The sequence below is a fragment of the Schistocerca piceifrons genome, chromosome 8, assembly GCF_021461385.2.
Source record: "Schistocerca piceifrons isolate TAMUIC-IGC-003096 chromosome 8, iqSchPice1.1, whole genome shotgun sequence".
In the NCBI taxonomy this organism is placed as follows: domain Eukaryota; kingdom Metazoa; phylum Arthropoda; class Insecta; order Orthoptera; family Acrididae; genus Schistocerca; species Schistocerca piceifrons.
This window is the reverse complement of record NC_060145.1, coordinates 330,915,242-330,929,344: the sequence shown is the minus strand read 5'-3', so window position 1 is coordinate 330,929,344 and position 14,103 is coordinate 330,915,242. Positions and strand designations below refer to the sequence as shown.

At 36.3% G+C, this 14,103-nt stretch overlaps 1 protein-coding gene across 4 annotated transcripts in view; it reads right to left on the bottom strand.

The window, feature by feature from the left end:
* Positions 1-5,819: 5,819 nt before the first annotated feature.
* LOC124711147 (palmitoyltransferase app-like) overlaps positions 5,820-14,103 on the bottom strand; it is a 156,975-nt gene continuing 148,691 nt past the window's right edge. For 2 of the 4 annotated variants that reach the window (XM_047241043.1, XM_047241044.1), the window contains exon 9: positions 5,820-12,337. In XM_047241043.1, coding sequence (XP_047096999.1) covers positions 12,015-12,337 — 323 coding nt within the window. In that variant the 3' untranslated portion in view covers positions 5,820-12,014. Of the gene's footprint in view, positions 12,338-13,605; positions 13,671-14,103 lie in introns of all 4 variants that reach the window. The other 2 variants (XM_047241046.1, XM_047241045.1) reach the window with 2 other exon arrangements.

The following is a 14,103-nucleotide window of genomic DNA, read 5'->3' as shown; positions in this document are numbered from 1 at the left end:
GTGTAGCCATGTATGGAAGTGAAACATGGACAATAAATAGTTTAGACAAGAAGAGAATAGAATCTTTTGAAATGTGGTGCTACAGAAGAATGCTGAAAATTAGATGGGTGGATCACATAACTAATGAGGAGGTATTGAATAGAATTGGAGAGAAGAGAAATTTGTGGCACAACTTAACTAGAAGAAGGGATCGGTTGGTAGGGCATATTCTGAGGCATCAAGGGATCACCAATTTAGTATTGGAGGGCAGTGTGGAGGGTAAAAATCGCAGAGGGAGACCAAGAGATGAATACACTAAACAGATTCAGAAGGATGTAGGTTGCAGTAGGTACTGGGAGATGAAGAACCTTGCACAGGATAGAGTAGCATGGAAAGCTGCATCAAACCAGTCTCTGGACTGAAGACCACAACAACAACATAGTACATGAAGTGGGTTATGGACAAATATTAAATGTATGTATCATCTAAGAGTAGTAGAACCATATTAATGGGTAAATTGTGTTCTTGGTGTACAACAGGCAGGACGGGACTGGAGGAGTGTGAGGAAGGATAGAAGCATGAGGAAAGACAAGTTGCTCAATTGTGGTCATGCAGTTCTCACACTCTGTACCCCACTAGTCACAACAAGCAACTGTAGGATGTTCCAAAAAAATTATATGGCACTTCCCCGTGCCCAAAGGGGGCCGCATCAACACTCGATGGCATACAGATTTGACCTACTAACAATACTAACACAAGAAATGCTTATGGACAGGTGTGCCTCAATCTCTGTACACAGCCAGAAGCAAAATTGATTCTCAATCATCCTGTACGGCAGTTGCATTGCTCTTCCAGGTAAAATGGCTTCCTCCACCATGAACTCTGCTCACTTTTCAGTTTACAGACAGAACATCCTTCCTCAACTTTTGCTACCCACGTCTCTTATGTGAGTAGACAAAATAACATCACTAAGCTCGATACATATATAGCGGAGTTATTTTTAGTTTATTAAGCGATTACTTATTTGCAACTGCCAAATGAGCTTTTATGTAAAATATGTTCCTATAAAGAATGGCTGCGATGTGTTTAATTTGTGTGATGTTCTCTGCGACCTATGTAGTAATGGCCGCTATCGACAGGGGATCTCAAGTTGATTCCGTATATCTAGATTTCCCGAAAGCTTTTGACACCGTTCCTCACAAGCGACTTCTAATCAAGCTGCAGGCTTATGGGGTATCGTCTCAGTTGTGCGACTGGATTCGTGATTTCCTGTCAGGAAGGTCGCAGTTCGTAGTAATAGATGGCAAATCATCAAGTAAAACTGAAGTGATATCAGGTGTTCCCCAGGGAAGCGTCCTGGGACCTCTGCTGTTCCTGATCTATATAAATGACCTGGGTGACAATCTGAGCAGTTCTCTTAGGTTGTTCGCAGATGATGCTGTAATTTACCGTCTAGTAAGGTCATCCGAAGACCAGTATCAGTTGCAAAGCGATTTAGAAAAGATTTCTGTATGGTGTGGCAGTTGACAGTAAATAACGAAAAGTGTGAGGTGATCCACATGAGTTCCAAAAGAAATCCGTTGGAATTCGATTACTCAATAAACAGTACAATTCTCACGGCTGTCAATTCAACTAAGTACCTGGATGTTAAAATTACGAACAACTTCAGTTGGAAATACCACATAGATAATATTGTGGGGAAGGGGAGCCAAAGGTTGCGTTTCATTGGCAAGACACTTAGAAGATGCAACAAGTCCACTAAAGAGACAGCTTACACTACACTCGTTCGTCCTCTGTTAGAATATTGCTGCGCGGTGTGGGATCCTTACCAGGTGGGATTGACGGAGGACATCGAAAGGATGCAAAAAAGGGCAGCTCGTTTTGTATTATCACGTAGTAGGGGAGAGAGTGTGGCAGATATGATACGCGAATTGGGATGGAAGTCATTACAGCAAAGACGTTTTTCGTCGCGGCGAGATCTATTTACGAAATTTCAGTCACCAACTTTCTCTTCCGAATGCGAAAATATTTTGTTGAGCCCAACCTACATAGGTAGGAATGATCATCAAAACAAAATAAGAGGAATCAGAGCTCGAACAGAAAGGTTTAGGTGTTCGTTTTTCCCGCGCGCTGTTCGGGAGTGGAATGGTAGAGAAATAGTATGATTGTGGTTCGACGAACCCTCTGCCAAGCACTTAAATGTGAATTGCAGAGTAGTCGTGTAGATGTAGATGTGATTGGAATGAGACTGGATTGGTAAATGTGGCATCTTGCGGCCGCGTATCACTGACAGCGCATTTTAAAGCCATGTAACATGTCATAGTCATTTGGTGATGAATCAATGAATAGTTCGAAAGTTATTGCACTTCTCTCACCATTAATTGTGTTACTTATTATTGTTAACTGTGTCAGTGGTAGACTACATAAATCTCTTCCATTCAGGAACTGCTGACACTTTTAGAGTGGGCTGCATTGATTGGAGCCATTTAGCACACACCTACAGAATACCTGATGGAATGGGGCTGATCATGTTCAGGTCCAAAGCAGTAATCTGCTGAAATGAATTGCTTGACTTATTTTAAAATATCTTAAGTTCCATGACACCTAGGCATGATCTATTTATGTTGCAGAGGGAACCAATTTAAGCTTCTGGGTCTCTTCACAAATTCCAAGAGCAGAGACTGGGGTGATGGATTTGATAATCGTCATGTTGGAAAAGTGATCCAGGCACTGACATTAGAGACAATGAAATCTAGATGCCCGAATACACATTGACAGCAAGATACACTTGAGACAGGCTCTTCAGTGTGGCAGACAGTTGGAGCTCATTTAACAACCACAAATAAGTTCCCATTTAAGAAACTGAAAATAGCTGCTACATAAATGTGAGTGGAGTTATTTGTTCACCCATATAAGAGAACTGGACAGGAAATGCTGAGGACATAGAGCTTGTCTGCAAAATAAAAAGTGATCAGTGTTAGTGGTGGAGGATACTGCCTTTCCTGGATTAACACTCCAGCTGCTGTACAAGCTGACTATGAATCAATATCCCTACTACCAGAGTACACAGTGTTCAGAGATTTACATAGATTCTGTCCGTATGCATTTCTTGTGTTAGTGTTACTGGTAACTCATATCTGTATTCCACCTAATGTTAACATACTACGTACAAAGTAATCGCCATCTGGGCATGTCTAGCCACCGTCAGGAACGCGCTGCAGAATGGCCAATATTAACTTTGTGAAACATCCTGTAGTAGCTTTTTGGGGTGTAATGGATAGAGATAGTGGGGAATCACCTGACTGCTCTTCAGTTTGTGGACCTATGAAGGAGGGAAATGCGTGATTACAATCCAGCAAACTACATCCCCTCATGCTCTAATCTGCCCCCATCTCCCCTCCCCCCAAGCCCTTCCATTCTTTTACAAGCCCAGAACACAATTTATCCCTCAATACAGTTCTACTGCACTTAGATGTGGTATATACATTTAATATTTTATCTTAACCCAATTTACTTAATAGAAATCTAATTTTATACTATTATAACACTGTAATTTCTGAACTTTTCCTGGTGTATTTCTTGTTTCAACATTTTTGGGTATGCTGCCAGATCCTGTCAACATTCGGCCCCGATATTTCAGCCCAGAGATGTCTGGAATCTTCAGGCGAGTAGGCAACTACTGAAGAGCACAGGTGCACCCATAGTATTTATGCCGAATCTCACACAAGCAAAAGGTGCTGGCAACTTTCGGGGCACGTGTGGTGATGACGTATGTGACTGCTGAGTTGTGTATGCTGCCCTCAGTGATGGAAGTGACAAATGATCGAATTGAGTATCAAATGACACCAATGGTTCCACTATCAATGGATAATTTTAATTATAGGATTTCAATTTTTATCCAGTTGAGCAGTTGTCATGGTGTAGAAGATTATCAGCAAGACGCATTTCCACCAATTATTTGGTTAGCTATAATAACAAGGAGCAACACACTGAGGGCACTGATAATGACTATAAATCAACTGTGTTCCTTCCATATTCTGGGAATGAGTCTTCTAAGATAGACAGATTGCTTGGGAAAAATAAAATCAAGGTTATCTTCCATGCAGCAGCGAAGAGCTTGTATCTGGTTGGATCCGTTAAAGATGACTTACAACTGAAAAAAAGTGAGCATTTAAAAAATTCCCTGAGTGTGGTGTTGCATATATAGGCCACATGACATGAACTGTCCATGAGTGTTGTACAGAACACGAAAGATACACCCATTTTTGGCAGTTGTTAAAATCAGCAGTAGCAGAACGCTATATTTCCATGGGATACTAAATGGAACACAATAGAACAAAAATTTTAGCACCAGTTTCCAGTTTTTGGGATTCACTAATCAAAGAATCGGTGAAAGTACATCATGCTGATAATGGCTTTGAACTGGATAAAAACTCGAATCCTAGAACTAAAATTATCCAGTCACAGGCAATGGGGTCATTTGATACTCAATGGTTAGATTATCTCTCACATCCACTACCAAGGTCAGTACACACAACTTGGCTGCCACACGCATGTCATCATCTGACACGGGTGCCAAAAGACACCAGCACATTTTGCACGAGAGATTTGGCATAAATACTGTGCGTACACCTCGGCTCTTCAGTACTTGCCTAATCATATGAAGATGGCCCGCCATCTCTGTACCTATATATTGTAGCAGAATGTCAACAGGAATTGGCAGCACACTAAAAAATTGTTAGAAGTATTATAACACTATTTTTAGAAATAACTGATTTTTCCATCCCCTACAATGCAGAAACTATTTGTGCTGGAGAAAAAAATGAGTAAGACCTTTCTTGGAGGACATTTAATGTCGTTTAATTTTGTACTGGGAAACATTTTCGCTATACACCATCATTTTAAGAATCATTCAAGAAAAACATAAGAAAGTGTCTTCCCTTCTACAACACTCACAATCCATAGGTCAGGATTTTTTGTATGTTGTTCATGACACTCCCTCTTACCACTGTATAAAAATTTATTACTACACGAATTTTTTCTCCTAATTTTCCTTTGTTGACTGGACTAGTAAGTCAATCTATGCGGCAGAACTAGACTGTGATCTGAACGGTGTGTCTCAATGCCGGTAGCAGTACATGACAATAAAGACACAATCAGCATGAAATGCAGGGATAACATCTCTAGCAGTCAAAGCGTTAATTAATAATTTTCTGTTCAGTGGAGTATGCAAAGCATATCTGTACCCAGGGACCAAACTTAACCAATTTCAGAGTTAGGATAGGATTTTATATTGTTTCTTACTTGGCTGATGACTATGTTATAAAAACTGGCTTAAAAAGCAGCTTATATTTTCTGTAATCTTAGTGTGTGGAAATACACTGCTGCCCCTCTATTTATGGAAGATGTTCAAGAGACTTCATGTCTTGGAGGAGTAAATGTAAAAACATGACTTGCGCAATATGACTAAAACTCTATTCTTTGATGTTTGGGCATTATTTATTCCAATTTGCAGTTCTCCATTAACAAATTCATACGACAAAATCTCCAGTGCAGTTTTATCGCCTGTCGGATAACACAACATGAAGTCCTACAGGAGGAGGTAATGACTGTATAATGAAGAATGTGAATGACACAGGATCAAAGCGAAATGAATTTATTAGTAACAATGTGATGGAACTGCCAGAAACTAACAACAATTATTTATGTCTGCAGCAATGATAGTCTCTTAACATTTGAATGATGGCTGCTATTGGTAGAAATATACCATTAAATACTGCATTCAATAATTTTATATGCAATGGGAGAAGAAGGAAAATGCCAATAGGTTCACACACAAATTTCAATCTGCTTTATAATATAGTCTATTTACATTTACATACATCACTTCATAATATATGTATATATATATATATACATATGTACATACACAAATGTATACAAATTTGCTGAAATATTACATATAAACTGGACAGTGTACAACATAAATTGCAACTAACAGACATTATGAAGAAATCCATAGCTTGTCACACTGCAATGGTTGTCATTTTACTACCCACAGAAAATAGGTTGTTATTAGACAAAATAAATCTAATGAGTATCACATTAGAGGATGCCAAAATCTACTTTGGCATTAAAAATTAAAATAAATTATCTTGATAACTAAAATGTTCCTTTACAGTATGAGTGATGGTCCTGGAGACTTAGTGCAAACTATTTATTCCCACCATGTGTTAAACTTCCTGGGAATGCGATTGATTCTGCTGTCTCCATAAAGCTAAATAAAAATGCTTCATAAATAATAAAAAATATCCATGGTCTTCTTAAAAATTATAAAATAATTGCACTACAGATTAAGATGTACAGTTTGACAGAGAGCTGAGTGATAAACAGGAGCTGACAACAAAAATAACAACAACCATTCCTGTCTGGTGTCTACAGCTTTTATGGCAAACTTTAGTGTTTGAAATTAAGATATATAATTTTTTAATGAAACTGAACACTAACTGTAAATAATGTTGCTTCACTTCAAAATCTAAATGTTTTTCTTGCAATAAATAAGTGGTTAAACTTAAATCGCTATTAACGAACACTGAATCTCTGCAATTCTCATGAGCAGTTTCAGAGATCACAATATTTTTCATATATTTGAAGTTATGTGCACTTGTCAGTGAAACTGCAACAGGGAAGAAAGCTGTGGCTGCAACATAGGATAACTAACATTTTATAGATCAAAAGGGGTGTCTGTCTCAATACAAATTGTGTACAACATGGAAGTCAAATCATTGAATTTAGCTACAAAAGCTAACACGCCTAAATACAATTGGGAAATTATTGCCATGACTATGATATTCACGTTAAAACATACCACCTAAGTTTTTAAAAATATTCAAGCATTTATAAATTCTATTTTCACCTGTGCCATCCATAACACAATTAAATACGGATATATTTATGATCAGTGTGGCACACAAAATAGGAACAAGTATAAAATGAAAGCTACTGCCATCCAAGAAAGCAGTTTGGATGTTATGCTACCTTTTAGCTTGCCTAACATGAGAATAACCAAATATGATCACACACATTATCTTCTATCATCTAACTGGTAATTATACAAGTAGAAATAAATTAATGAAGATTTTTGGCATTTTAACATTTACACTACACTGTCCAGATTTACACAAGACAGTTAATATTTCATATTAGTCACGATGCGAGAGTTTTAGAAAAAGACCAAAGGCAAAACTTCAACAAAAGCATGAGATCTTTAACCATCTAATGATTGTGACCTCCATGGCTTAAAGGCACTGTCTTACATCTGTACTCACACACAATCAATCATCAGGTAACACTAACTGATCAGCCAAACAACCAACCAGGTTTCCACAGCAAATTTACAAAAATAAATTAATGGTACTTATACAAACACGATCTTCATTAAATGTTACATGTTGTACAGTTTGAACATTTGGACATAAGGAATTTTGTTATAAACAATTTGTAGATTAGTTCACAAGGAATGAACTTATTTTTGACATTTTCTATTTACAAAAGGCAATTGAGTAAATAGTTCACTCAACAAACTATTTAAAATAAAAAGATTTCAAAAAATGTACACAGTCTTTAGAAAAATATTCTGATTCCTATGGAGTTTCAGCAGTGAGAAAGGATCTGAAAATCTTTGCTTTCAAACAATAAGAATTACATATATGTAATTATATTCATATTATACTGAGGCTATAATAGTGCTGTTACAAAAATTTGAGTGAATTGGGAAATGCTTGGGGATATCTTTTATCAGCACATTTCTCACAACCCTCATAATACATATACACGCAAAACATGCTGTATTGTAACTCAAGTAAGAAAGTACTGAAGTCAGTGGCAATACTGAATGATGCAACACATGACATAGATACACTAAATATACCAACTTTCAAATAAGGTACCTTTCCATCATCGTAATTTTGAAGTTCTATTTGTACTTTTATCATTGTCAAAAAGCTATCGGTCAGCACTGCTCATACCATAAAGTACAGGGTACTGATAATAGAATGTTTCAACACTGCTATGTTACCAATCTTAGAGAAAAAGACTGAATGAAAAACTTAAAGAACTGTACCTATGCTATACAAGGTGGATATTGGAACTTGGTGAATAGTAACCTGTTTCTTCAGTCTGACTGTTTCATCACAAAAGGTACAGAAGATGAGAAAGTAAAGACAGGTAATTAGTTATGTGAGAAGAAGCTATCTACACAAACTAAAGATATCAATACGCCAGTAACAAAATATACAATGATCACTAAACTTTTGAATTCATCAGCTTCTCTTATAAATAACCAGGCAGCAAGTTGGAATACGCATACTTTCACCAACTTACTCTATACAAATCTAAAAATTTGTATGAATTTTTTTTGTTTATTTGGGGATTACAAGAATAACTGTTTAGAAAGTTCAGTGGGCTAAATGACCTGTCCAATTAGTATTTTTAAGTTCATATTTTATCCAAAAGATGAACCACTTTCCTTTCACTGAGAAATAAACAGAAGAAAATCTTTTTTATATGGAATCCAATTAAGCAGAAAAGGTATACAAAGTTTCAAACACACTGGGTCCTGTAGGAAATGTGTCACAAGCAAGAGTGCGTGTGCTAAGAAACATGACCCCCATGGAAGACACTAATTTAGTTGCAGGTATTACTGGTATTGAGTCATGGAATAACATACAAGATTTAAGATTTAACACACTGCTGGATTGCCTGTGATTTTTAAGGTTAAAAAATTATAAATGAATGAGAAGAAGCAAAATGCATATTACTTCTTCCAAAATTCTGTAAACAAATCTCTTCCAAGAAATAATATAAATGTGATAGCCTAGTCTGCATACAAATCATTCTTAATTATAGTTAAATACTTTGCAGGAAGTCATTTTTTCTTTTAATCTGTTTTTAATCTGTTAAGACTTACACTCTTCTTAAACAGCAGCTGCTGCAACTTTTTATCACATTTGACTCTAAATTTTATATTTCTGCAGCCCCATGCAATTTTTTCTTGATAAGGAATATGTGCATCTGAATTAGGCTTCACACCTTGTTTGAAGCATTTGTAGCACGAAGCCAAATGTTAGGGATTGGGGGGCACTTGCAGATGCAAATTTACAACCTGTTATATAAATAAAGGAGATAACAAAACTTAATATTTGCCGTTAATAAACTTCATTTTTTTTAAAAAAAAAAGCAAGAAAGAAAGGGGGAAAACAAACAATCAAATCAATCCACAAATATCCTGTTCCTTGCTTATGGAGTGATTGATCTGGTAACCTCACACCTGGAGTGGCAAGAAAAGGACCTCTGCATCAGTAAAGGGGTGAACATACAAGCCATTGTGTGAGCCAAAGGTTAGCAACATGATGAGCTTTAATTTTACCACACTGTCATATTTGCTTGTATGTGTATCACTTTTCTGTGTATGAATACTGGTGGCAAAACTTATCAGCCTTCACTTGGGTATAGTTTTGGTGGCAAATTAAACTAAATATTGTTATATGCTGATACTTAAGGCAATGTTTTCAGTTTTCATTTAAATGCAGACTTATCCTATCTGTTAACAGGGTCGGCAAACTTATGTTAAAATGGCTCTCACCATTCTTTGCAACATTCTTATATGATCAACCCTCTCTGACATGAGGCTTTTATAATTAAAGTGGTGTCATTCTGCAAGATGACTTTGAAAAATTCTAATCACATAAATTTGCTCCTCACCTGAGTGATAGTTTTTTCAGTGAACAATTCTGAAATAATGAAGAAAAGAAATGCAGCACCAACATACAATTAAAAAAAGGTGAACCACAATAAAAGAATCAGTTTTAGCACTGTGGCATGTATGGGACAACTGAAGTGGTGAAAAAGAAATACTAACACAGAATTGTCTATAAGCTCTTTTAACATACTGGACTGACACAAAAAAAGTTTAGAATGTCAGGTAACACATACTATACCACGAAGATTTTAATTGTTACTACTTCAATAATAGTAACAATAAACTCTACACAAAAGTAATAAAATAATTTATAAAACTGTGTAGGACAACCACAATTTATCTTGTCCATATAGAGTTTTTGTGTCAATACGGCTGTGGCCTTCTTTCTTATTACCTCTTGCCTGTCTATAAATTCATGTACATATACATATCCCCATCCCTTCTGCCTTTATGTATTACCTAACTGTTCAAATAGTCTCCTCTCCCTACATACAGCATATACAGAATGAAAAGATATGTAACATCTAGTTAGTATGTATTAACCTGTTGTATTAGCAATTGAAAACATCTGATGAATTCAAAAGTGCACGTCATAACCAAATACACTTAGTGACAAAACTGCATATATCTTGACTACCTCACAAAATGAATTTTTTCACTGCCATCACTTAAATTTAAAGAGACATTTTCAAACAACTACCTGAATATGAAATGAAGCAATACTTGACCCAGAAAGCATAATACCTGTGGTTAACAAAATTAGATAATTTGTAAAATAAAATTAAATAGATCCAAAATAATGAGAAATGAAGCTACAAATGTTTGAATACACTATATATTGGAGACATCATAGTTGGCACACTAAATTAAACATGAACTGCTTTCTCATTCGTGACTTACTAATTAAGTTAGAATAGCATGTTCCAATAACATGTTGCCAATCTAAAGTATCCTATTACTGCCTTACAGTAACTGTATATTAATGCAGAAATGTAAGGCATCAATATAAGGAACTTAAGGATGGTACATGCTGCTGAAATATGTTTCGATAATTGACTTCATAAACAGAGACGATAATAGGAAACTGTGTTTAAGTTATTAAAAGTGATCCTGAAAGTCATAGAATACTCTTGATTACAAAGTGGTGAAAATTAAGTCGTCATCTTATGTTCTGATTGATAAAAACACAACACACTTTTAAAATGAAAATTAAAGACACATGCAGCTATTACACAGTTAGAGAGGTGTGGTTATGGCAGAAGAATGTGATGGGACTAAGAGAGAGTAGTTTTGAGACAACAGTTGACAAATTAAAAGAAGTAAATAAAGTTCAAATATCTAACTGGACATAGATACAGCACTGGTTTGACCAAAAATTTAAAATTTTAAGTTTACATATTTCTAAATGTGCATTAGCTTCTCGTGTTCAATTAAGAACTCAAAATTGCTAAAGGCATAAATCTGTTTACAGTGAATCAGAAAATGCAACTTTTATAGCAATGCTGACTTTCCAGCTTGTTTATACAAAAGCAAGAAATTTCTTTTGAATCGTGCAAATGCCACACACCATTCAATATATTTTATTACGAATAAATTGCATTGTAATGCAGCCATTTAAATTTTGGAATGTTTGCTCCACTGTGAATAAGGATCTTAAATATCCTGCATTCACAGTAACTGAGAAAATTTTGGTCCACACTGACTGAACATAGCAATCTTGCTAAAGTTTTCTAATTAACACTTTCAAATGCGTAACCAAAAAATTAGTACTGCTTTTATTATCGCAAAATTGAGGCACACACATTGGGAGAAAAGCAACTCTTTAGCACTCAACACACAACACATTAAAACTGTTCATGCAAAGAGAATGATTTCGGACTTGCAAAGATCACAAAACAGAGCTTAAATTCCTTAAAAAGTGATAATGACCAATAATGTTTGGCACGATACAAAAATTATGCTATGAGCTACTAATAACAACTGAAGTACTTCACCCATTTTGTTTTAAAATGTACAAATTATTTATAAAACATACACACAAAAAAAGATTTTTCTTCCAGTGTAGCCTTGTTTGCCACAATTACACAAAAGTGATGTTCTGTAGGTTGCAGTACTGCAGATTGAGGACAGTTTTGTATCTCAGTGCCAGGAAAATTTGCTACACACACACACACACATACACACACACACACACACACACACACACACACACCAAAGCACTGTTACTAGCCTAGAAAATGCAAAATGTACATCTTTCAGCAGACAGAGACTCCTGTCAAACAACACTGCCGACATGGAGCAAGCCGGCCTGGCTGCCAGCCCCCACAGAAGCTTCCTCCAGAGAGTCCAAATCCAAGGCAGATTCTATCATGGTGGTGTCTTGCAGCAACCGTAATCTTGATGCACTTAAGGGCATTGCAACAGAAGCATCACAGAGTGTGAAGTCCGTAACAGTACCTGCAGCTTCTTCGCATGGTACTTGGGTAATGAGTGTGGGGTGAATGGAAGCAACTGCATCTTGAGCTGGAGACACATTTGAACTAATGGCTGCTGCGGTGACCCCAGTGGGACTGCCATTTGTGCTACTCGCATTACTACCTGTGGAAAAATGTCAATATGTTAATTATCCCACCACAAAGTTGAGATAGACATAATAATGAAACTGTAAACAAAGTGAACGTTGCTATGTCATTTGCTTATCCATACTACATAACATTATTGTGTAATACCTCTGGGGTGGGAACGAGAGACATTTAAAATAAACTGATATTATGCTATCTGCTACATGCTGACTACATTTAAAGTATATAATTTTAAATATTATACATCAGTACATACTCTTCAGCATGACCACTAAAAGGTTCAGCACTAAATTCTCAGTCAGTCCTAGCATTTTTTCCCATTACTTATCATTTCTTTATCCCCTAGCTATGATTTTTATAAGTGAAAAATGCCAAGTTGTACCATGGTTTGGAGACCATCAAAAATTGCCTAACTGATCAAGTATGTCAATCTGAAGGTCGGAAGGTGATGGCGATGGTGGTGGTAGTGGTGGTGGTTGACATCCACTGCTGAATAAAATCTTCCTTTATCAAACAATGGGAACTCCAGTCAGAAATATCAACATTGTAGGAAAGATCAATTGCTACTTACTGTAACTTGAAGTGTCTTCTTTATGGTAAGTGGCAATTTATCTTCTACATTGTTGAATATCTTCCTTTAGATTTTTACATGTATTACAGTCTTCAGCTATGTGGAGCCATGCAACTCCTGCATATTTCTACCCATCTTCCATTAGATCAATTTCTTGGGGTCTTTTCTTATATCTCCAAATCCAGCAGACAACCTTCTTGGTTCATCTTCCACCCAAACGTCTGGCTACATGTCCTGCCAACTGCCATTTCATTTTCATTAGTATCATAATTATGTACTTCACTCCATTCGTTCCCTGGCCAATTTGTTTCTTTTTTCTGCCTCTCCTTGGAATTCCCAGCTTGCACCTCTCCCAATCATTCAATTTTGAGTGGTTTTGTGTTAAAAGACAATATCCTATTTCAATAAGTCAAAATTCTTAGGGGACACTAAATGTGAACTACCCATTTAAGAGATATCAGAAACAGTTCTGAAGACCTTGTTTGGTTCACCAAAAGCACTCCAAGCTATATTTTACTCTTTGCTGCATTTATTTCACTGTCCATCCAGTCAGTGTCTTCCAGAGTCCTACTAAATACAGAACCCCATAAACAGGACAGCACTGTTAATTTTTACAGTTTATTTTTCAGAGTGTTAAATGTACATTATTTTAGTCTTATTGTAGCTGAATTTTAGTCTTATTATAGTTGAATTTTCTGACCCGTCAAACTCACCAAATTAGTTTGTTCCATTTACTGCTGAAGTTTATCTGCACTAGAAGCAAACAGTACAGAGTTATCTGCAAAAAAAAATGTGGTTCTGATATTTCTGTTTAATACATATTCTCTCTTTATTTTTCCAGTTCAGGATCAGAAAACTTCCTTGACTGGTGAGAATAATTTCTGTGATATGAAATCCCTTGTTTGAGTTCTATTTGAAATCTGAAACCTGATACAGCCTAATTGAAGCTGTAGCACTGACATATGTATTCCTCAGTATACAGGGTGTTACAAAAAGGTACGGCCAAACATTCAGGAAACATTCCTCACACACAAAGAAAGAAAATATGTTATGTGGATATGTGTCCGGAAACGCTTACTTTCCATGTTAGAGCTCATTTTATTACTTCTCTTCAAATCACATTAATCATGGAATGGAAACACACAGCAACAGAACGTACCAGCATGACTTCAAACACTTTGTTACAGGAAATGTTCAAAATATCCTCCGTT